This window comes from Ciconia boyciana, chromosome 6, assembly GCF_034638445.1.
Source record: "Ciconia boyciana chromosome 6, ASM3463844v1, whole genome shotgun sequence".
NCBI lineage: Eukaryota > Metazoa > Chordata > Aves > Ciconiiformes > Ciconiidae > Ciconia > Ciconia boyciana.
In genome coordinates this window covers 15381759-15408110 of record NC_132939.1, presented here as the reverse complement: position 1 = coordinate 15408110, position 26352 = coordinate 15381759, and the positions used below count along the sequence as shown (strand labels likewise).

The following is a 26352-nucleotide window of genomic DNA, read 5'->3' as shown; positions in this document are numbered from 1 at the left end:
GCTTAAGTCTGAACGCTTCATAACTCTAACTACTGGGGAGTTGCAAACTTATAAATAACCTTGCAATTGGTTAAAACCATATTAAAACCATATGAACAAAGACATAAAGCATTTGGTTAAGGGGGCTCAGTAAGTGCAGTAATCCTGTTGAAAGTAATCTAACCAGGGCAGATCCATAGCTTAGGAGTGCCTGCAAGTGTGGCAATAGTTACAGATATGTCAATACTTCATGTGTAGGAGGGCGTAATATCCTACTTAGGTAGAAACATTTGCTATCTGTTCTTTTTTTTGCTTTTAAAAAATATTTTTAAATTCATACACTTATTTTTAAAGGCAAGCTTCAATGCACTGAAGTCTATTAACTTATTAGTATGTGCTGAATACTTCCAATAATCAGGGAATTCATCTAAATCCTTATTTGTGTTCGGAGATCAAGATGGCTACTGTTCACACTAACCAGAGGCTCTAGGAATTCTGATCCTTAAAATCAGACTTCCAAAATAATTAGCTAAAGAGAGTGTTGACAAGTAGGCTGTTTGGGTTTTCATTTCTTTATCTAATTAATTTTTTGCCTTTAGCACTCCAGTTTCAAACTTTTTTCTAGACCCTTTACATTTTGATGAAATTGCAATTCTCAATTTTGACTCCAGAACCTGGGTCTTAAAAGAAGAAAGTCCCATATCATGACAATCACTATGAAATTCTGTTACTGAACAACTTTGGAGCATTTTCTGCTTGTGATGGTCTTGCATATGTGACATTGTCACGTGGAAGCCAGCTGAGACTTCCCAGTCAGGCAAAGAAATTTTAGTGTAAATTCCCTGTTATCTGCATTTAATCTCTTACTTTTCAGTTATGCTTTAAGATGGAAGAATTTATTTAAAAGGGGACATAATGGCTTCTCTCTCCCCACATCTTTTCAAGCAAGCTGTTTGTTTTGGAGTATTGTAATGTAACACAAATTTGTAGTCTGTGGCAGGGACGCTAGTCCATGCTGTATCTTCAGCATACAGAGATAGTACTGGAACAGTTTATGAGCAATATAGGGGCCTGCAAAAACTGAAAACAGCAGTATGTCGGGGTGAAAATTCACTGAACTGTCCCACTTTGATTCGTGAGATCATTGAATTCAGATATTTCACTTACATAAAAAATAAAGTAAGGTCAGGTTGTGTCAACATCATAGAACTCAGCATATCCTTCCTTTGTGCAACCTGTAAATCAGTGGTTGAAAACGATATACTTTGCATCTTGTAATATCTTAAAATATCAGCATTCCTACAATAAGTTTGCCTAATTTGCTAATTTATTTTCTCCAGTTTCTTGGAGCAACTCCGGCTACTGTGATGTTGAAAACAACTTCTAGATATTCACCACAGTTCTGCAAAACCAAAGGCCTTGCTTTTAATTGTAACAACAATGCCACTATTGCGTTTATCTACTTTGCTATCCAAAGAATTCCAGCAGTTACACGCCTGCACACCAGCAGGATGACTGACATTGTTGTAATAAGGTTAATGTTTAAACTTCCCACCCGCAATAACTAAAATATCCAGAGATAAGGCTGAAAGTCAATTTGTAATTATCTCTGCTGTGCCAAGATGTTGCAAAAGATTCTAAGTGGAGGGTAATTTAACTTTTCAGTCCTAGCCGTTAAAAAGTAGTAAGAAGAAGGTGAAAAGCTTGGGACGTTTGTATCTTGACTTTCAAGGGGGAAAAAAAGGTTTTGTGATTCCTCCTTGTTCAAACTGGGAATAATTTTCTCTGTGTTCTACTAAAAATGTCCTTTTTATGTTTTGAATATACTAAGTTGTTTGCCTGTTGTTTACTGTCCATGGTACATGAAGGGAATAGATCACAGTTAGCAAATAATCTACTAGAACATTTAGTATGGAATAATTCAATTTAAATACATTTCATACATAAAGACAACATGCGATAATTATTTGTAGTCATTCTAACTAAAGTACTGTCCTCAGAAGAAATAATATCCCTTCAGTCATATGCTCTGTGGCTTCTGTGAATGACCCGTATTAATTCAGTTTCTAGAAACTGGCTTTTTAAATTAATGCTGGTAACTGCTTCCATGCTAGACTATTGAAATAAAGGGTATTACATCATTGTCCAAACACGTCTACTTAAATAAAAAGTATTTGTTTGCAAAAAATATATATTTTTTAAATCTTTTACACAACGATCAGTGTGCATGCCATTTTCCATTTCAGACTAAGCATACATTTCAGATGTGGAAAAAGCAAGCATGTTGAAATAATTTGAGGCATGGGTATAGTCGGATCAGTCTTGGTAATCCAGAAGGGAGGGGCGCCCAGTGTATTATTATATTTCGTATATTATTTTTCAAGAGATGGATGCAATCAGTCATCTTCTCGCATATGGTTTGAAAAAAAATTGTCTTGCTGGCAAGTAAACTGTTATTTAAGTACACAATCCACGGTACTACAGAAACAGTTTTGCCAAACTTGTCCAAGTATTCTCACATCCTTAAAGATGGTATAAATATCATTTATAGCAAGCCGTTTACTTCAGACTATATGGAATGCCTTCCTGCTCCCCTGATCTAAGTGTCCCAGTTTGCATTATGGCCTTTATTGCTTCTGTTTGATGGAGTGATCAGTAAAAATTTAATGACACTATAAAATAATAAAAATGTCATTAATTTACCACGGATCTTGGATGCAGTGGTTGTAAAGTTACATTAATAAACAGAATATTTTTTACAACAAAAAGCATTGTTACGTGGGAACGTATAAATAACACACATAAATTTAAGAGCAATTTTACTGTTAGCACACACATTATTATGGAATAGCCAATAAGTGTATAAAACATAGTATATAAAATTTTATGAAAATATACTGTGCACATCAAAAATTCAGCTTTTATCTAAGTGCAGAGAAAAGCCATTATTGTGTGCTTACTTTTTCATTGCTGTTCTTTCACAAGATCGCAATTTTATATTTGTTTCTAGTCATTTGAAGTTTGCAGCCTTTTCAGAGGTAGGGGCTACTGCTTCCTCTTCCTTTAGTCCTTGCTTCACTAAATCATTGTTTTACATTCCACACGTGAAGAAGAATTGATACTTTCTGCCAGAACGTGACGGAAAAGTTGCTAATTTAATGCAAAGCTAAAAATAATGCCAAAGGGGTTGAAAGGCTTGCTTGGTGACTCTGGAAATAAGGGATAACTACCTAGCAGTCTATCTGTCATCACTGGGGCTGCTCCATCACTGACTGTGATAATATGTGAATATGATGGATGCCACAGCCTTGTGGCTCATAACATTTAACATTCATCAGCTCTCACTAACGGGGGCTTTATAATTTAAATATCTTTATTTAATATGCAACATCTACCTCATACATCATAATTTCAAAGCACTTAGAGAACCAACAGTCCTGCAAGACAGTTGAGCAGACTTTAATTTTTTCAATAACTTTTACGTTTTCTGCATGTTTGTGACTGACAACGCATAAATAAGTGCCTAATCATATCACAGAATGGAAAATTAAGATTTGTCTGCTAAGAAGAATCTTTTTTCTCTTCTTTTTCTCATTTTAAAGAAGTGATTATTTTTACTGTGTGTTCAACACATAAAGAAGCACTGTGCTGGGTAGAGCTTTCAGTTTTCTTGTGCAAACAACTTCAATTGACTGTGTTGATCTAGTCATGAGAAAGAGTTGTCAGTGTCAAGTCCTAAAGCCTTTATCTGAAATTTAAATGGGAAAACTTAATGTGACTATACAGTATAAACTCCATAGCCAGTACAAAATATCAGCTCAAAATAGAGGTCCAAAATGCTTTTTCACAGGAAACACAACAGCTGCACTGACCCTAGCAGCACACTTTATTACAAACTCACAAACATTTTCTATTAATGTAGGTTAGGGAGGTAGCAATATATCCAGTAGTCCATGTACATGTGTGCAAATATAATGCACGTGTAGGTCACATATTTGTTAGTGCAGCCATGTTGTGGTGGGTTGACCTGGCTGGATGCCAGGTGCCCACCAAGCTGCTCTATCACTCCCCTCCTCAGCAGGACAGGGAGAGGGGGAGAAAATAAGATGGACAAAACCTGTGGGTTAAGATAAAGGCAGTTTAATAAAAGCAAAAGCAAAGGCCACGTGCGGAAACAAAGGAAAACAAAGGATTTATTCTCTACTTCCCATCAGCAGGCAATGTCCAGTGGAAGCAGGGCTTCGGTATGCGTAGAGGTTGCTCCGGAAGACAAACGTCGTAATAACGAATGCCCCCCCACCCCCCGCTTCTCTTAGCTTTTATGGCTGAGCAGATGTCATATGGTATGGAATATCCCTTTGGTCACTTTGGGTCAGCTGTCCTGGGTATGTCCCCTCCCAAGATCTTGCCCATCCCCAGCCCACTGGTGAGGGGGGAATGTTGGAGAGACAGCCTCGAGGCTGTGGGAGCACTGCTCAGCAGTAGCCAAAATGCTGGTGTATTACCAACACCCTTCTAGCTACCAGTACGACCAATACAAAGCACAGCGCTATGAGGACTGCTCTAGGGAAAAATAACTCCATCTCAGCCAGACCCAATACATATTGCATAGCCATTTGCTTTTAATGAAAGTATGTCATTTTTTGTTCATATGTTATTTTGTTCAATATTATGTACAGAATCAATCTTCCTCTCACTCCTTGCTCATACTAGGAAAAAGGTATAGTTTTAAAGGATTTTTAATGCAAGTAACTATTATCTTTAGGATGAATTCAAGACGGGAGCAAAGACAAATTCCATAAAAAAGGATTGGAGCCTAGTGGGACAAGTTTCCTCTCTAATAATAAATTTCATATGAATTTGTTGTATTTCATGGAATTGTAAAGGCATCTACTAGATAAAAACATTGTTAGTATTGAGGAACATTTTTCTATTTTTTACCGTTCTCTGAATTTGTCTAAACCCAATGCAAATATTGAAATATTTTTATGATCACTATGAAGATTATTTTCCGTAAAAAAGCAAGCAAAGGAATGACTTTAAAAGGCATTTCAAAGACTTAAATATAGCTAGCTTTGTTACAGCTTTTTATGACTTAGAAGGAGGGGGTTATGAAATAACTATAAGTACATCTCCTTTGTTTGACAAGAGCAGGTATTTTTATGGTATAAGTGCTTTCATTTTACTGTTCCTGAACCTTATCATGTAATTTTCCCTTTTCTCCTTCCATGTCAAAATATTGATATTCTTTCAGAAACTTTCTTTTTTTCTTCTTTTTTTTAACAGAATATTTTCTGGTAAAATCAAAGAGAATGAACGACTAGAAAGATATTTCAAATGTGCATATTGATATGTAGCAGGGTCTGTTGATTTTTATAGCACAAAGGTATTTCTCCTTCTGAAACACACTTAAAGGCTGTTCTTCCAAGAATACTGCAGGTGCTGTATTAACATACTTAAGAAAAAGCTTTTAGCACAAATATTTTGGAAGAGACAATATATGTGCCAAAAGCTGTTTTCTTAGTACTGATCTTTGTTTTTATCTCAGCTGCAAATCAGCCCTTTGCAATGGAACGCAGAATCCTTGACAAACTTATTTTTTATTCTGTCTACCAGTAAAACAGATCCCATCCTGATGATTCAGGTGTATTGTTACATCGCACAACATCTTTCAGTAAAATATTGGGCCTCTAGTATTGCAGTGCCTTTCTGCAGTCACATTTCATTTGTAACTCTTTCTTTTCTCATTAGTTCCTTTGTATATGTAAGCTCCTTCATCAACCACAGATTTTACTGAAGAAAATAAGCTAAGAAGTTAACCAAATACAAAATGCAGAGTTATTTTGTTCGACAACTGGAAGATTCTGAGGAACTTTTAGAAATGCAGTTAGTAACTGAAATGCCTCAGCTGCATGTTGTGGCAAATCCAGTGTCAGGTTCTGCTTTCTTGTCTTCCTCTGCAAATTAAACAGAAAATAATTTAAAAAATCCATGGCTGAAGGAATCAAAAGAATGAGGAATCAAAAGAATTCCTCAGTTGTTGGCCCGGTGGTGTTTTATTACTGAAAGATAATGATAATAGAAAAAAAATCACATTGGAAAGCAGAAGTATTTGGAGGTGGAGCAAATGAGGAGTCAAGGCCATCAAGTATGTTTTGTCCTTACAAACATTTCCAAGTTCCTAACCATCTTGCAGGAGAGAAACTCCTAATGTTTTCTTCTTATGTCTAGTATGCACAGTACAGAACTAGGTCATTGAACAATAGACTGAACAGCAATCAGCACTCTACTTCTGCATAATGCATTAAGTATAACATGGAGAAACTGTTCGTAGAGCTGAAAGCTGGTATTTCATGTCTGTAAATTCAAGATGACATGACATTTAATATTGTTTCATAGTAATGAACAACAAGGTTTCATTCATTCACAAGTACAACATAATGCCAAGTTTAATGCCAAGTTTAGTCTGAAGAGGTAACAACAAGGCAAGAGGGAAAACATGCGATGTTCCTTCAAATGAGAACACTAAATTAATGATAACCACTGAATGCTTTGCTACTGATACACAGTACTACAGAGAGTACTATTGTGAGACAATATTACACTGTCATTTATAGTGCCCTCGTCCAGCAGTTGATTGAAGAACTGGGTTAACACATAAAATACCTTTCAGTTTCCATTTTCTAATTCCAAGTTTCCTATGGAGGTCTCCAGCTCTCAAAAGCTTTCTGTTTTTCTAGGAGTGTGCACTCTTTGTCCGTTTTTTTTTAACCTCCTTAGGTTCCCTTTCCACTGAGGTACAATTTAAATTCCTAGACAAAATAATAATATCAGTTCTGTCCTCTATTATTCCTTCTTTCAAATACTTGTCTTTGAAAACCTCTTGCATAAAATTCAGACTTGTGTTTTCTCAGGGGTATGAATGCAAACTTGAATCTCATAGTGGGGGAAAAGTGCTTTTTCCATTAAATTAGCAGTATATTTTAATACAAACTCTTCTTTCAACTTCTGAATTTTCATGTCTCCCAAATGTTGATTGTCTTTTCCAGTTTAACTTAGAAAATAAGTGGAAAGGCAAAGTGAGCAGCATCGATCAGCACTGTTTGCTGCCAAGACTGTTTTGTATTTGCATGTACAATCATTTATGCATTATGGCAGTGCAGATCAAAATAATCTCAAAGTTTCTGTATATGTTTCACATTTAAAACTGATTTTCATAAATGCAAACATTCAGAATCTGTAAAAAATTGTCCCCGAGTTAAAATTCTAATTACATGCACTCATTATTTGTTCACATTTAAAAAATAAGGCATGTATCAGTGCATACACATATGCACAGGCATATAATGAGAACTAACCTATATGGAGCATCAACACTACTTCTGTTCTTTTCCAGGAAAGAACAAGGTTTGAAAATTTAGGCCCACAGTTAACAGGGAAACCCAATGAAGATGGAAAACTGGGCCCTGGTGTCATCGATCTTACAAGGCCAGAAGATGCAGAAGGTGAGTTGCAATTTTGACTATGGGTTATTGAACACTGCATCACAGAATGGTATAGCTGAAATGCTGCCAGTGTCATAAGTATTGTCTAGCTTACAACCCAGGGTAACACTCGAATGATTTCTGTGTGTTTTTGTGAGATTGTAGTAAGTCCATAGTAAAGGGGGGATACATGAAAAGGACTGTATAGCCCTCTAAGCCCTTCTGCAATGCAACTATTTTGTCCCCCGGTAGCTGTCAATTAAGTGTTTACATTTTATACTATTAATAAAGGTGTAGGAAATGAGAAAATTTATTAAAAATAAATTTCTCGAGAAAATTTATTTCAGCAAGGCAGTATGTACATATATATTTTTTCACCAATTTTTAAGGATTTTGCAGCTTTGAAGAAAGTTAGAGCTCTTTAAGAAGTCTACCCATCAGTGCACTCACAAACTATTCAAGATATAGCAAGCACAATTTTATTGACAGGCAGCTGTCAAATGATAATGGAAAAATATTTCACATTGTCTATATGAAAATGTCTTTTTCTTGATATAAGCCTCCAGTGCATTTGCACTCATTTCAGTGAGAGTTCTATAGATCAGGCATACAGTGTCAAGCCACAGGTGGAAATCAGTGCTTATCAAGACCAAGTTTAGTCTCTAGCAGGGTTACCATGCATGCTCTGGAACTGGATGCCACTGGTATCCTCTCTACCCTATGATGCATTAGAAGAAAACATGTAGATAGATAGGAACCCTACCAGTCACTGTAGTAAGATTAATGTACTATTCAGATAGACTATTATGCAACATATTGCCCCCTCAATTTACTTCTGTTTGAGAATCATTTTGCTCTTTTTTAACCTGACAAGTTCTAGTTATGCCACTGTTCTTGAGAAAAGGTTAAAACATCTCTAAATTTTTCCATTACATCTGACAGGTTCACAGTTTGGGGTTTTTTTGGATCAAAAGAATAGGACCAATAAACTTGTGACTGTTGACAAATAGGGTTATTTTCAAACGATTCTTGAAATACTGTGACAGAATTTTTCTGATAAAAAGGCATTAATATTTTCTGTACAGAGAAATATTCCTGTGAGCACATATTCTGTTCTGTCTCTCTTTGACCCAGAAATAAATGGTCCAGGTATGGTCTCACGAATTGTCCCTTCATTTTAAAGTCTGACAACAGCACCATATGTAAATGTTATCTTTTCTTTACTGTATAGGTAGTACATTATATGCCTGTGATAAAACATCTTACAGCCCTGATTCTCCTTACTTGCCAACCGATATACATTATATTTAATCAGTTTCTAGGCAAACAGAAAAAGCTGAATTTAAAAGTATTTTGGGCAAGGACTTGTATACAATGGAGAAGCTGCAAGTTCAGTTCCAAGATGTTCCTGTATTGACTCATCCATGCAGAGGAATGGTTAACGCTCAAATTTAATTCAGCAAAATATTTCTACTTATTGGCTTAACATCATGATTAGCTTAGATTAGATATTAACTGACACATGCACCAGGAGCACATGCTGATATGTTTTTTGCTTAAGATATTTTTTTTTAAGTATTTTGACATAGTCAAGATTTCAGGTCTCCATAACAGTAAGATAAGATGATGACTGAAGCTCATCAGCCATTTATTACAAATAATATTCAGAAGGAGGCTCATCAGCACCTTAATGAGACATTTCAGACTTTCCCTATATATATATATATTTTTTTTTTTATAGTTACTTACAAATCCAGTAGTTTCCAGATTTACATTTTTAGGGAGTTATTATTTACGAGCTTTATTTATTAATCCTTTATTGGATGTGATTGGCCACTGTTGTATTGTCCTTAAACAGAAAAATAATGAACAGAATGTAGGTAAAAAATAACATTCAGACAGGTCTTTTGCAATGATTTTTTTTTCCAGAAAAAAGGACTTAGGAGATACATGGACTTTCAAAAGTACTTGTTGACTAATCAGTTATTTATAAACTGCTTTGTAAAAGAATTTCCATCCTGTGGCAACTTCTCATATTTCAACATGTTGGAAGATATTTTTTTCCCCAGTTGGGATGAAAATTTGCAACAGAATACTTATAATACACAGTTACTGGTTCATATGACATCAAGTGTCTGATGACTTTCTTGGTTTAGCTAATTTCCTTCAATTCATCCTTTCTCTTTCTAGTGTCCTTAATTTAGTATCTTGATACCCCTTGTGGTACTGACAGCCCCCGCTGTTACCAGATAGTGCAGAATGAAGATTTGACATACGTAACCCAAGCTACAGTGACGTGTGCCAGTTTAAGGACAGTGTACACATCTTTCTAGAGCTAGTGGGGCAGTTTGAGGCATGGTGTGTTGCCACATGGGAAATCTGAGTTCATGAATGGATTGAGATTTCCAGACTTTGTTTAGCAGCCAAGAGATGTCTCTGGAAACGAGGTGCTGGACAAATACCTCTGCTGATCTGAAAAAAAAACATTGGTGGGAGTTCAAAACTGAGCTGCTTATTTGTCCTTCTAGTTGTAGACAAGGTGAATTTAGATGTCAGCTGGATATAAAAAAAAAGACTTTCAAAATATCACCCAAGTTTTGCCCCTTATCTTTGGCAAGCTAGCTAAGGGATGACACTTCTAGTGTGGCACCATTTAGAATGGAATTCCATTGAAAATAACGCTGCTGAAATATCAGCAGTTAAACTGTGGCCTCTGATGTACTGTACCATGCTACAGACTCTGTTCATCTTCAAGAATATTAACGCTACTAATTGTCATGAAACTATTACAGATCTTTCTAGGTCTGCCATGTCACAAAGTTTTTTATATGTGTTGCTATTATTTTGTGCTTCCATAGATGTCTGTTTGAGCACTGGGTTACTAAGAAACTTGACAACTTATTCTTTAGAATCATAGGATCATGGAATCATTTAGGTTGGAAAAGACCCTTAAGATCATCGAGTCCAACTGTTAATCTAACACTGCCAAGTCCACCACTAAACCATGTCCCTAAGTGCCACACCTACACATCTTTTAAATACCTCCAGGGATGATGACTCAACCACTTCCCTGGGCAGCCTGTTCCAATGCTTGATAACCCTTTCAGTGAAGTAAAATTTCCTAATATCCAGTCTAAACCTCCCCTGGTGCAACTTGAGGCCATTTCCTCTCATCCTATCACTTCTTACCTGGGAGAAGAGACCGACCCCCACCTCTCTACAACCTCCTTTCAGGTAGTTGTAGAGAGCAATAAGGTCTCCCCTCAGCCTCCCTTTCTCCACACTAAACAACCCCAGTTCCCTCAGCTGCTCCTCACAGGACTTGTTCTCTAGAACCTTCACCAGCTTCGTTGCTCTTTGGCCTCCTCTAAGAAGAGAGCCTTGTTGCATTTTAGTGTGTTGCCAAGGTCACAATCTCAACTGAATGTCAAAGGTTCCTAATAGCCATAGTCATATTCTTTGAAGACTTAGTTTGTTTCACACCTTCCTTTCTGTTTTGTCACTATTACTTACTTTTAATATCTTTTAAAATATGGTGTAACAGATTTATTCCTGAACCAAGGACTCCAAATGTAGTCCCACTGCTAGCCATGAACTGGGGGAAGTGCAGTTTGGGCTGCATCCTGATCTCCCAACTGATCAAGACCAAGGGGAGTGCAGTTCCACTCCCTGCCTACCTGCACACCTGCGTTTCCAAAGGAAAATAAAGTGTGCAGAGACATGGTACATGTCTGTCTCATCCCAGCAGGCAGCTGAGATAGACCAAATCTGGGAAGTGCTCCTGGTTCCCATAGCTCTGACACAGCTTTTAAGGTTCAAGTAATTTGTTATAAGAAATATCAGCAGACTTCTGTGTTTTATGGAATGCCTTTGTAATAGTATCTAGCAATGATTTCGCTCTACTCCTTATATCTTTTCTATAACATATGGCAGTGATCTGAGTTTGACAGGATCAGAGTCATGTTTTCCTTTAATTTCAGGAGTGCTTGCAGTACTGGGTCATTGATCAGAAGCTGAAGTTACATATATATATATTTTTTAATCATGAATTATAAGACGAGTCTTAAAATTGTTTAAATTTAGCTCTATGCAATTATAAGACAAATATGAAAGGATTCTTTTAAGATTAATGGTAGCTAGGTGTACTTTCAGAGATGACCTTACATATGAAGTTGTATTCAAAGCTTGTGTTACTCATAATGACCTAACTGTCATCTGAATGGAGGCCTGAAAATAATCAACAAGAGTTTTATATTAAATATGACATAAACCAACATCTCTATTACTTCCTTAGTCACCAGCAGGACTGGGCTAACTATATTAAAAATAATGCTCAGACTATATTCAAAAACATTGCCACTGACTGTGACACCATTGATGAATAATCCACAGCTATTAGACTTATATCATTACCTGGAAATCCCAGTTGTCATGTTAAAACATATGATACATTTCTAGCTAGCAAAATTCAAAAACATGATTGGAGAGCCTTATAAATGTTTGGTGACTGGTATGCAAAATTATAAACAACAGCCAATTATAGAACTAAACAAGGATTTTTTTTTTCTCCAAACCTCATCATTTTAAAGGAAACATCATTCTTTCTGTAGGCGGCTTCATAATTTTGAACAGTTGAGATTGTCAGTACTGAAATACAGCTAACTAGCATGGACACACCAAGACAGCTTTGAATTTAGCTATAGCTAAAACCCCTTTTTGAACATGACTGACATACATCAACTGACCAGAGTGTGTAGAATATAGTCAGGAGCCATAGGTGAGCCCTATTTAAAGTCCAGGTGGGGGAACCGAAAATATTTAGTTCTTAGTTATCTGAGAATACTGGATGATCTGAATATGTTTTTTTGGTTCAAGTTCTAAAAAAGATATTCCTTTCACAGATGCTCACTTTTGGTGATAGTGCTGCTTCTTTTGAATCGTATAATATGCTCTATGTTTATGGATCTTGTGCTTGTATAATGTGCTCTATGTTTATAGATCCTTCTGGTTTTGTGGTTGTGGTCAAATGCTTTGGAAATTTGTAGGAAGTACGTTAAGATTTTGTTTTGTAGTAGATAGAAATCTGCAGAATAGACCTAACGTTCCCATTGACAGTTACTGATTTTACCTTAGTTCAGGTTGCACTGTGGTTTCCTTCAGCAGTCATAGTCAGGGATTCAAATTCCATCAAGACCTGATCTTCATTCCTGCCAAAGAATTGGATCTGTTAAAATACAGTTTTCTTGACTGGATCCTGGGCACAGGGCAAAAACATCTGAATGCTATTGTTTTGCCACTGCCTCACTGTGTGATTCTGTAAAAGAGAAATAACTTCTCTGTGTCCTGTTTTCCCAAGTGAAAAATCAGATGCATTGTGAAGCTAAATTCATTTTAGTAAAGCAAATGGAAACAGATGAAAATGCCGTATTAGTGCTTAACAGTTAGCTCCATGTTCATTCACGTTAATATATTAGAATCAGGGGCTTGTGAGTAAAATATTTGGCCTCACAGTTTGCCATTTGGGACAACATACACAAAGACCTTTTCTTCTGAGTCCTGTTTTGATGTTTTCATTTGTTGTGTTTCTCATGTGGTAGTTTTTTTGATTCTGTACACTTTGTGTTTAGCACTTGCTACTTCTTCCTTTGATACTAATCTACCAGTGTGTGTTAAGCATGGACCATAGTTCTGAGGATAGGTACATGCCTGCTAGTTTAGATTATTTAAAATTTAGATTATTTAAAACCAATTTTAAATAATGTGGTGGGATCTGTCTGTCCACTTTATCTGTATCTATGTATTTACTTTATCCTTGTATTAGACAATTACTTTTCAAAGTCTCCCAAAGGATAACCTTTGCTGTGAAACCTAGATGTTGAGTCAGTCATTAAGAGGTATCTTGGAGTCCTTGGCATGGGATTGGTACCAGCCCATCTTCTTAAATTCATTGACTTAGTGCCTGTGTCCTACTTAGTGCCTGTGTGCTCCCTTTCACTGCCTGCTGTCTCTTACTTTAATTTGTAAGTTCCTTGGTTTAAAGATTGTGTTTCTCTATATACCAAGTCACTGCTTGAGATTATATAGCTTTAAGCCTTATCTGTTTGATCATGGTATCTTTGACCATGCTCCAAGTAGGCTGAATGCAAGCCAGTTGGGGACTGCATAACCATTGGTAATAGCTGGGGATTGATTTTATTAATTCCAGTTCATATATACACTGGTTTTGGTCTGAACCTGATTTTGCACCTGAACCCAAGCTTGGAGGAGCACAAGCTCACCTTTGCTTTTAAAAGAACATATTTCTATTAAGCAGTAAGCTTAAGAACCCAGTTCTGCAGCATCTCACATGGTAGATTTGCTGACCAACATACAAAGTAAATTAATTGCTCAATATTTGCAGCAGTTAACAGCAGTCTGTTTTTTTATGTCCATAAAATTAGCAGTTCCCTTTCATATTTGACTTTGGCTAGCTACATTGCAAGGCATGTTGTAGTACAATGAGAGATTCTACCTGCCCAAAAGCAAGGGAAATTGAATGGCAGAGAAAGAAAGAAATTGTCTTAGGCATCATCACAGATTCAACCAATTGCCAGAACACGGTGAACAATGAGGGGTTGCAATGGCAGCAGCAGCAGTGAATGTAGAATCATATGGAGGAGAGGAATGAGCTAACTGGGGAAAGACAAGGAGTCTTTGCAATGTAGAAGGTAGCTTCTTGGCTGTGTGGGGAGAAACATGAGAAAAAGCAGGTACAAAGAGAGCACAAGGCTGATACCTAAGGGTGAGGAGAAACTGCCACCTTGTCCAGCTCCAAATTTCTGTCCATCTGTCAAAGCTTCATATTCTCCCTCCCTGGTGATAAAGCAGACATCGTGACAAGTGCCTGGGTTTTGCAAATCTATTAAAAACCAGATCAATGCTTTCTTAAAGGAGCACTTCTACCACATACTCAAAGCCTCAACATTCTCATATATGCCCAATAGTAAATAATTGCTAATAGAAACGCGTGACACAGTTCCTTCTTAATTCCAAAAAAGGTTGACTTTGAGCAGCTGAAGAGGTAGGCGAAAGGGAGCCATATATTTGCAGGCAGATCAATCTTGGCAGGCTGCCAACACAATCCAGGCCCGTGAGGTAACTTGTTTAACACCCTCCTATGCAGAGGTGTAAACAGCAGGTAGTACATGCATGACAAAGCATCACCTACTTTTGTGACAGTACTTCGTAAATACTGGAGGAAAGAATGCCTCTCCACGCCAGTGTTTGTCGCACATAAATATTTGTAATAGTTGCTATGGCAGTTGAGAGGGGAAAGATGAAAATCAGAAAACAGTGAAAGCTGTCTGAAAACAAAGAAGTGTTTCCAGAGAGAATGCAGTAAGCTCAAGTACTGGAATTTTTATTCTCCTGAATTCTTGTTATAGGTCTTTGATGAAAAAAATCCCATAAGTGTATCTTTATTATTTAAAGATAAAATAACTTATTATTTTGGTTAATTAGACAAGATGCTAAAAGGTGGCCTTCATTAATTGTGATTGCCATTTTTAACACCCATGAATCTATTTGATTGTGCCTGATAGTTGAGTGATGTGCTTAAATTTTTCAGAATAACTCATAACAGATCAGGAATCTGGGATAAAGTACTTAGGCACAGTATTTCCATTGTGTTGGATGAGATTCAGCGCCTCAGCCCTGGAGTCACTCAATGCCTGCAAATGGGATAGGAATAAGATGTTCTGTCTTTGAGACCCATCCCATCACTTTTCTGATGGCAACCACTTCATGAATCTCATTGTTGCCAGCATCCGCATAACATTTTACAGGGGGAACTCCCACTTTGAGTACCAAAAAATCTGAGCTGGGGGTGTGTGGACTGATCTTCCCATGGCATTGAAAGTTATTCCTCTCAAGACACTAATATTTAACATATAGTATGCTTCTCACTTTCAGAATAATAAATCTGGATGTCCTCCACAAGTGTCACCTTTTGATTTTCAACTGTCTTAGGTATTTTTTTCCTATTGCTAAATATGAGGCTTTCTCATTTGCTGTTTCCATGCTACAGTAATTGATTCTTATAGAATAATACCTTTATTTTAAAAAATTCTAGTTAGAATTTCTGATGTTGTACAACCAACCACTGTTACAATGCCCTGAGTTTTACATACGGGTGCCTATTAGCACAGTTATGGTTAAGAGCTTGTCACAATTTCCATTATATAGTAAAACATTATTTTCAGGAATTTAGAACAAGGCTGTAAAAAGTAACTGTGGGCTGCAGTTCTACACAGAAAATCTTTGCCCATGAGAAAATTATTGTCACAAATGCTGAAAGCATCAGCCAGTTTGCTTAGCTATTTTTAGGTGGAGTGAGTGAAAAATGAAATATAGTAGTTCAGTGGTTTAAAACATTTTTTCACACTCATGTACAGCCACCACAGGTGTAAAACACCCCATGGTCCTGATTCTTTGCTCTGCACATGTCTTTGCATTGCTCCAATATCACAAAAGGAGCTTAAAGCTGCCTAAAATAGCATAAAATTTCCAGACACAATTGAATTTTCAGTTGACGGAGAAAGCCACCATTATATTATACCACATGGAGGAGGAATCTTGCCCATTCTTCCTTACCTCCTTGAGCACAGGGAGTGGAGCAGAAATATGAATACATTAAGGAAAGAACGTCATATATTCTGGCTAAGCATGAGCAATTGATACAGATTCAGACAAGTCCTCTTTGTACAACTGTCTATTTCTGTAAGTTTATACTGCACACCGTTTTCTCCTTCAGGAACCTCAGTATCTCAGCAATAGAAAAGTGTTTAAGAGCACCTGCCCTTCTTCCATGTAGATATGCCAAGTACCTAAGCAAGCGTTTAGTGCAGAAAGTAGCAAGGGGACAATATTTCCTTAATTTCTACTTTGATTTAATTTTACAGAATCAGTGGTCCAAAATGTATGTGGGGTGGATGTTACAGTATCTTCACAGCTTCACAAATATTAAATGATTATGTTTTCAATTCGGCAGGGGTAGTTTCACAGGAAGTACAGTATTTCAGAAAAGAGTAATTTGTAAGTTTTCACATAAGCGCCTGTTTCAAGGCAAATGCCCCATTTTTAATTCAAACCAGGTAAATATGGCAACATATCTGGACATGCCATTGCCCCGTTTGTAAAAATACCTTCCTGGCTTTACTCACAAATCCCAAATGCACACGTGCAGCATATTTGAAAAATTAGCCTTGAGTTTTTCCTAATATTTATTATTACTTGTTAGCTCACAGCTCCTGTTATCATGCTGCTTTTGCTTCTCTCTTCATGATATATTATTTACTAATTATATTATTAATTATTATAATATCAGCACCCCATGTGAAAGGCAAGAAGAAATGGCATATGCGTATCCTAGCCCTAAGTCCTTGCCATCTAATTACTGACATGATATGACAAGTGAGAACAGCAAACACTGGATGGAGGGAATTAGTTATATTGATATGATGTTGCATATGCTAGAAGGTGACAAATTAAATTGCAGATTGAATGCAGGAAATTGGCCACTAAAGCACTGATTCCAACACACATTAAAACCTTTTGCAAACTATTCTGCATTTCATTAATATCACATATTTTGAGGGAGGTCATTTTGTAAACCTCACTCCCGTTGTTAAACATAGCTCCCTTTTATAAACCACATTGCACTCAAGTTTTAAAATTCATTGTTTTGCTACATAGGAGTAAGCAAAGTTGTTCATCAATGGTGTTCAGCCACACCTTGAACAATGCATCCATCAAATATGAAGTCAGGCTGCCTTTTTGCTCTGTGGTGAATTCCTGTCTGTCATTTCTCCATCTTAAAAAAAAACCAACAAAGCATTGACTGAAATATGAATGGATCATGGCCTATGGCCCTTGTTCAGGCAGGATATTAAAAAAACCCCAACCTGTTAGGGATGACTGAAGACTGCAGAATTAATCCCTGTGTTTTAAATCAGTATCATGTTTTCTGGATGTTCTAGGTGACACTATCATGTCAGGAGAAATTTGAAATTATGTGAGTAACAGCTCCACTGGCAATACAGCTGTTACTCTTATGGAAACATTTTTATGTTAAATAGGTTAGTTCATTCCTCTTTGTATTGTTTTGACTTTGAATATGCTTAATATAGTAACAATAGTTGCTTAGCTGTTAGAACAACAGGCTTTCTGAAAAAAAAACCACAACAATTTGCAGTATTGATAGCTCTTGTCAGATACCCAACAATAATTATTAGTAATATTTCTTTTGGGTTGGGGTGTTTTGTCCATGGTTTTCCTTTCTGTGGGCCTCTACTTTCCTCATTTGAGTATGAAATGAAATATCAAATGGAAACAACAATAGTGTTTGTGGGAATGTTGATCGTAGTTAGACCTGATGACTGGCAATCCCTTACTTCTGGTGTCATTACTTAGGCTGAATAACTTCAACTTAAATACGTTTCACGTTTTTTCTATCAATAGTATATATGTCAGAGTGGGGTTGTTAGCATTTAATTAATTATCTGTGAAGGGTCTTGAAGTCTGCAAGTGGCACATGATTGGAAAATCTTATGACACTTACATACCTCCCCAAATTTATAGTAAAAGCTGCTGCTTCATCCCAATTTCTATCTAGATGTTTCATGGACCTTCACAGAATAACTTCTCATGCTCTTATGTTACAGCACAAGTGGGACTATGCAGGCCACTGAGAGCTTAAGTCAGGCCTTAAGCACTAATTAATTCAGTTAATATTCCATGTAATTTAAAATATTATTGTATCGTTTTAGCTGTATTCCATGCCAAATTTCCATGAGGGTTAACTTTGCCATAAAATGTGGTCAAGAAATCTAAACTGTTTGTGTAAGCCATCAAGAAAGTAGTTGCATTTAGCAGTTTTAATTCATTTAAATAATGTAGATTTCGGCATGGTTGGCTGTGGAGCATGGATGTGCTAATAGCTTATTTAGAAATATTGTTTCAGTATTTAATATGACCCAACTAACAATTCAGCTTTAAACACTGGTGAGTGAACTGCTACCACGGATAGAGCTGAGAACAGTTGATTTTATTTCACACACAGAAGATTTTTCACTATTAATTTTAGCTCTAGACTTTCAAATGGGGAAAGACGTATCTGCAGGTTGTGAGGATCGCTGTGAAAACTGGTGCTGTGTTTTAACTGAGATTAAGAATTTTGCTCGCATATGTAAAACAAATGTACTAAAAAAGTAAACTCACTGCCACCAAAACTGAAAACAAGGCACTTCGGAAAATATATGCTGATATATAACTGGCTAGAATTTCCTTCATTTTGCAAAGCCACGAGCCACATGCATCAGCTCACCACAAAGTCATTAGGTCTTTTTAAACTCAGATGAAAAACATTAACAAATACCACAAAAGGCTTTAGTATGGCCCCTTTGTTCATTCACATATGGCAGTTTATAACTCCTGCACCACTTGGGTCGTGTGTTTGTTTAAGCTGCCTCCATCAGGCCAGCCCTGAAAGAACAAAAGACATCTTGAGCGATCCTAAGCAGGAAATGGGCTAATCTAAACATGGCTTGTGACACTATAAGTAGAATAGAAAGGGGAGGGATTGATTAGTCATTAATGTCCAATTGACTCCATATGGATGTTGCAATAATAAGGCCTTTTTCAGTGCAGTAGCGGAGTTATTGAATTAGAGGTTTATGTTTCCTCAGAGCTGACCTTAGGGAATTCCCTTTTGGTTCTTCTTGTTGGTGTTTTAAAGAGAATGGAGTCTCTTAACAGGAAAAATAGAAGCCTTATCATAACCGAGTGTTGTGTGGATGTAGCTAACCTGTGCCACAGTATATTCTCACCTCTTAGTATTTTACTTAGCACATTTCAGAACCCTTGCAGGTGAAATATTTTAGAGCCCATTTAAATATTCCAGTATTTAATGAATCACTCATGTCTTTCTCAGTTTTTTCCCCCTTTTCATTCACTGACATGCAGCCTATAAGAAATGTTCGGCCCTCAAATCCCAGCTGAATAGTATTTGTTTAGCAATTGGAATGAAAGCAGCTTGACAAACAGACACTTCCCTGCAGACCATTTGTGCCACTGTGTGACTGAAGGCATCCCTGTCCCGGAGCTAGTCATGTTTCCAAGTGGGTGTTAGTTTTGCCTGGTGATGACAAGACATGCCAATGACATGACAATAGTTCATGAGATACCCATTTATTTTGCCTCTCTTGCTGGTAATAAAGAATGAAAAAGTCTTCTGACTGTGGATGGGGATGAAGAAGTGAGAGGCAGGCAAAGGGCAAAACAGATAAATATTACACTAATACTGCTACAAGTCACTTAGATTACAGTGAAGTAGTCATTTTTTTAACCTTCTCCATAATTGAACATTGAACTTCATAACTCAAAATAATAGTTAAATGCTTATTCTTGAATTCCAAACTTTCCAAAGCTTCTTTTGTCATTCTATTCCTTCCAGATTTGCATGCTTCTATTTGATTTGAAATATTGCTATATCTTTCATAAAGGCTGCATTTGTCTGTCCACAGATTAAGAGCAGGAAGAGGGACTGCCAAGCCGGTTTTTCACGCTCCCTGCTTTTATGGCATTTCCATGTTTATGAGTAACCCATCTCTAGTAGTAAAAGAGTGACTCCTGTTTGCGTGTTCATTAAGTTCTGGTCTCTGCAATGCAAGCTGCTAGCAGTACTAGTTGTATTACCGCAGACAGGACCAGATATTTTGGAGGTCGCAATCAGTCTTTTCCAAAGCAGACAAAAATGTCATCTCAGCTTAATGAATAACTGATGATAGGAGCTTTACTACTAACCAGTCACTTTTACACTAGGAACCTAGAAAGATTGTCTTTATTTCTATATATCCTATCTTGGTATATGTCTACGGAAGATGGTATGCAGTATATTCTCCAGAGTAGCCAAAAGTTTGTTATCTGGGGGGAGTCAAAGGAAATGCATCACTTCAAACATGAATCAATGGCCAGAGTGTGAAGAGTAATTAAGGAATAACAGAATGACTGATAAAAAGCTCTTTCTTTTCGCTGTCACTTCTTTTCTCTTTCTCTCCTCATCTTTTTCTTAACCTTTTTTTGTTCCCTTCTATCATGTTTATTATTGTCTGCATTCTGGTAACATGTAAAGGCCCAGTCTGAGGTTTTGTTGTGGTAGATGATGTACAAAATGGAAGGTAAAACCACATCTTGTTAAAGACAATAAGATTAACCCTAATGTGGCCAAGATTTCAGGGAACATGCTAAGAGAGTGCCTGTCCTAAAATTCTTGTCATTATAAAAGGTGAGAAACTCAGATAAAGGCAGGAATAAATAAATAAGCAATCTAACAATTGTTACTGTATGTTTCTTAACATTTAATTCATGTGAAAACATTTATCTTTCCTGTTGATGATCAGATTATTTTCTCTTTCTAAAGAACAAGGGTTCTTCTTTCCCTGCACTGTCATTAGAGAGCAATCAGTCTTTTTTGGAACAAAAATATTGTTTGAAATTACTTTAATGAAGCTATAGCCTTTTTAGATTCATTCTGTGGTGTTCTTTGACCCAGTATTGTCCCTAGAGTCTAGTCTGGAATCCAGCTTCCACAGAGGAGTTGCCTGCCATATATCCACAAAAAGTGTTCATTCTCCTCTAATCTGCTTTTAGTTTTAAATCATCAAAGTCATGACAAGTTGAGCAAATGCAATGCATCTAGGAAGTGAGGCAGTCTATACCCTCAGAAACTAGAAGTGTCACTTTGAGGACAGCCCCAGCCTTTAGGCCGAAGTGTAGACTTTGCCAACTAAGCCATTAGGGCAGCCAAACTGTACTGCTTTTGCAATAATTTTTAATTCTGACCAAGCTCTTAATTCTGAAAATCAAAACCTCCTCCTGTGATTGCAGTATGAACAGTAACTAGCAGATAGAGCATTAGTTGCCATAGAGAGACAATTACCAACTTCCTCCTCTCTTCTCAGTCTTCATTAGTAGTACATTTTTATTTTATCTATTATTTTATTATTTATTAGACTTTCCTGAAAATATTTTCAGAAAGAAGTAAAACACCTACTTCTTTGCAGTTCTATATATCTTTTCTTTAAAAATTTCAGGAGTCTCTTTCAGCCTCTGTCAGTACTATAATTATCACAATAAGAAAAAAATCCATACTTTGTAAAACCTGTTGAAATTGTTTATATAGGGCACAATACTGTCTAAATATCTGATTGACAGGATGAAGTACCTAAGAACAACCAGTTTGAAAGCCTGTTCTTATGTGTTTCAACTTGTAAGAGCTCACTGAGTGTACGTGCTTTTTATATCATTAGCACCTAATTTCTAAGCTAAAAAGGTACTGAGACTTTCTGGCTCCCCACATAGAATCACTTGCTAACAGAAGTATTTTCTTGTAATGCCTTATATGCTGAATATAATTCTGTAGTTCTGAGATAGTTAGAAAAACATGGAGATTATATTACTTTAGTTATTTGCAGAAATTCATTTTGCAGATGCTTTTGTGATGGCCTATGGGTCAACTTGCAAATATTCCCCCAGAGATCAAGCACAAAGAACATCAACTCTTTGGCTGCTTTTTCAAATCCTTCAAGTATGGACTTGCTTAAAGCAGATACAGCCAGAACTTCTTGGCCTTCTTGGGATGGTTGTAATTTATTACTCTAAGTAAGAATTGTTTTCTAATATAACCTTTGTCTGAAAATAGATCATTTATGGTGGGTTTTTTATTTTTTTTTTTTTTTTAGTTCTATCTACATTATAGCCAGATTAAAAAGCTGGCCTATAATCTTGATACTAGTAAAAGTACTCTTTCCCTGTATTACAATTGAAAGGTCAGGCCAAAATTGTCTTAGAAAGGACTAAAGACAAACTCCTTAGCCATAGTGAATAAGTACCTTTAGGAAACTAAAAGATGGAAAATCATCATATGGATTCAAATATGTCTTCTTTCCTTTGCTATGAGCAGAGTAGCTGAATAACAAATGACAACTTTTGCATCAATAATAATTTAATTTTTTTAATTTGTCACCAACTTCCTAATTGCCCACATACTAGTTACAAATTTTATAGTATTATTTTAAAAGATGGAATAACCATTACATGATAGATTTGATTTCTCTCAAATTATATAGCCGTTTGTCTCAATAAATGTTTCAGTGGTGACTTACTATATTTGTAACTTATTATAGTTTCACAATAAATATATCCTCTCTCAAAAGATGGTATCTTTGATATGCACGTTCCAAGCCTTCTCACAACAATGGACAGAGCCTCATTAACCATACACACCCCTAAACTGGTCCTACATGCAGGTCCCTCAGCAAAACTACGGTTCCTTTTTGCAATAAAAAGCTGACTGCAGCTGCAGCCTGCTGTAAATGCTGAACACCTGTAGCATGGTACTTAACTTAGAACAGTATTAAAATAGTTTTGCATCTCACATTTGCCACAAACCTGTCTTCTTTTATGTGCATGCATGTTAGTATACAAATTGCCAAATTGGTGTCAGTTGTAAAGTAATGGCATTGGAGGCATCATAAATTACCATGGTGATCCTCAGGAGAAGACACTGCTGTATACGAATGAGTGTTTTGCTCTCAGGGTAATGTATGTCTTCATCTGGCCCAGTAGTCAGCATATTGCCCTGTGTTGATGGATATAGTCAGCTTGAAACTACACTACATTTCACTGCACAATAAACATGGCTGTCAACACCATATAAAGCAAAATCAATTTATCCTGTATGGTCAGTGCGTTTTAAATGAAATCAATGTACTGTGGACCTGGTGGCAAAAAGGTAGTGTATTAGTTATGCATCCTCTATTTTAGGACTTTTTTCATGTAAATGTATGTCCTATATAGAATCTTTAAAATAGTATACATAACATATAGTGTTTTCACACTGAATTAGGGAACTTAGTTTTTGCACAATTAAAAACTTGTGAGTCAGTCACTGAAATCAGTAAATCTGCAGTGTTTTACTTAGTGTAAAGAGCTAATCTTATATTATTTGGCAAATAAATTTGTGTCGGGAGCTGTAATAGTTACAAAAAAGGAGGCCTATTGCTGTGCTAATTTGTTGTCAAGTACCTTGCTTTTTGAAGGTATTGAATTATACGAACAGTTTGATGAGGCCTAAGACTAAGTATGTCACTCTCCCACTGTAAAGACTTTTTGCCTTTCTTTTATATCTAAGGTATAACCCTAAAAACATACGTTATCATCACCATTGCGAAAGTTTTTCTGGTAAAAGCATGCCTTATCTAGGCTCAGTTATCTCTTTCTCCTGTATTAATTAGTTCTACACCTCATACTCAGCTCTGTAAACTCTAAACCCCCATGAAGCTTTGCTGTTTGTGGTCAAGAAGCAGGGCTGGATGCATTCAAAAAACCGGTTAAGGCTAGCATGTACAAATTGAATCAATGGTGGGTAATGACAGGACACTGGGGTACATTAAAGCAGAGCAGGCATGGAGAAGCTGGAGTGTTTGTCTCCCATTCCGGAAGCTCCAGGACGCTGTGCGTGTACCTGTTGAAGGCAGACAGTTTTATCACATATATGTGATCGAATGCTCCAAGACACATCTAAAATTCAGCTAAAGCAGATGCAACTTTAAAATGTTTAGCTCCAAATATAATTGGATCCCTACAACTAGCAGCATGTACCTGGTGTACTATATAATTTATTTTATGAAATGTTTGGCATGTGCTTCACTGCTCAAGCAGCCAAGTCATTGTAAATTACTTGTGTGAACAGGTCTACATCAGTTTGCATTCTCAAATGTAACTTTTATGTGAGCTTTGTTGAGCATTCAGAACATGTATGCTATGTTAAAGTCTGAAACGGAAACTTTTTCAAATCTCCATACCTTAACCGGAGAGATGCCAGTGCAATTTGTCTCCTCACTCAGATGTTGATGCCTTCAGCTGAGCGAGCCTGAGCAATTACACTGCGATCACTGGATATCCTTTCTCCCTCTGTCTGTCTCTCATAGATCTGGCAGCCAAAAGAGAGAAAGAGAAAGAGAATGAGGCTAAAATAAACACAGCACTGAAAGCGCTTGCGTAACCCACGTAATAATGTTTCGCATCCATCTTGTTTCTTCCTGCCCTGACATTACAGGAAGTAAAGCAATGAATGGCTCTGCAGCTAAACTACAGCAGTATTATTGTTGGCCAACAGGAGGTGCCACTGTGGCTGAAGCTCGAGTCTACCGGGATTCGCGGGGCCGAGCCAGTAGCGAACCGCACATCAAACGACCAATGAATGCTTTCATGGTGTGGGCAAAGGATGAGCGTCGAAAAATTCTCCAAGCCTTCCCTGACATGCACAACTCTAACATTAGCAAAATCCTCGGTAAGTGCAAGACGGTGAACAAATCATGACTGTGACTGAACCAAAACTGAGGGAAGCTTAGAAGGCTCTCTACAGTAGTGGCAATTGGCAGAGGTTAGTTATTTTTGGAGCTGTGGAAAGATGAGGTTATTTATATTGGTGACACAGGCTAGTTACTTCCCTCTTGGATATGCAGCTTCTCTAATTTTAGGACGTATTTTGTTTGGGAGATGTTCACTGAAATTGGAATCACTGAAACTTATACAAATGAAGACTCAAGGAGTTTTTTCATTTTCATTCCCTTCCTTTTCCCTTTCTGCCCCTTCCCTAACGCTCTTCATTTTCAACAGCAGTCACAACACGCTTTCAAGACTTAGCAGCATTCAAAAGCCATGTTTTGTGAAATCTGTCGCAAGAGTGTATCCTGATAAAAGGTCTAATTGCAAGATCCCATTAGAAATCACCTGAACTACAAATCACCTGAACGCAAAATGGTACTTGCTGGAGTAATTACTGGGAAAAAATTAATAAAGTATAAAATCAAAATCAAAGGTTTATGTCAGGCAGTGCAGTGTCAAAGAAAGAAACCTGGCACAGTTCAAAAGGCATGTACATGCATACCTGCTCGAATGCAAAATGATGTTTGATTCAAAATGTTACAATGTTCGAAAAGCTAAGGAAGCACTAGCATCATACAATTAAAATATTGCTTAGTTAAGACACCATAGTTAATATTTAATTTGTATAGATTGGGATGATCAGGGAATACACCATGGATTATATTTTGCCACTGTGCAAATAAATTGGCTCATTTTTGAGACATTTTGATTTGCTTTTTAAGACCCCTCCAGAGAATTAGAAACATACGTGAGAATGAGTGGTGAAATGTTAAAACCTATATTTGCTTTCTGAGTCTTTGAAGTGAAAGACAGATTCCAAATGTAACTCGTAATAAATAAAAGTAAAAATCAAGTTTCCGCTGTAATCATTTTATTGTAAACTTTGAGTTCAAATACATTCTTACCAAAGTTTGTTGCATGTTAGTTCAATCAGAGGCAAGAATACGTAGAAATAAATGTTACTTTGTCCTAAAACTTCCAAAGTCTTACTTAGTAGTTCTCATATTTTTGTCTACCATATAAGTAAGTTATATGAATAGCCTTTCAGTTTTGTATAAAACCTGCACTGTTTCAGTGTTGGCAGCTGTAGGGAATCTATATTATTTGTGTGCATTCTGTGAAAAAACTATTAGGAGCATAGTAACTGTATTCATTAAAATGTAAACTTCCAGCATAAATATTTCAGAAGTGCCAGCAACTGAGTGCTTGTTAACCATGGAATTAACCTGTCAGTATCTGCTCTGCCACAAATAAGTCTATGTCCATATAATATCTGTGCAACTTTTCCAGGACAATGAGAAAGGAGACTGAAATATTAGAACTGACACAGAGTATTGCTGGCTACGGATAATATTTATACAACTTTTCCATTTGTTGATGTATGAAAAATCTTGGTAAAAGA

At 36.7% G+C, this 26352-nt stretch overlaps 1 protein-coding gene across 10 annotated transcripts in view; it reads left to right on the top strand.

The window, feature by feature from the left end:
- Positions 1–26352, top strand: part of SOX6 (SRY-box transcription factor 6) — a 378993-nt gene that overhangs the window by 337008 nt on the left and 15633 nt on the right. For 8 of the 10 annotated variants that reach the window (XM_072864495.1, XM_072864498.1, XM_072864499.1 and 5 more), the window contains 2 exons: positions 7376–7484; positions 24619–24852. In XM_072864495.1, the coding sequence (XP_072720596.1) occupies positions 7376–7484; positions 24619–24852 (343 nt within the window). The remainder of the gene's footprint in view (positions 1–7375; positions 7485–24618; positions 24853–26352) is intronic. The other 2 variants (XM_072864491.1, XM_072864492.1) reach the window with 1 other exon arrangement.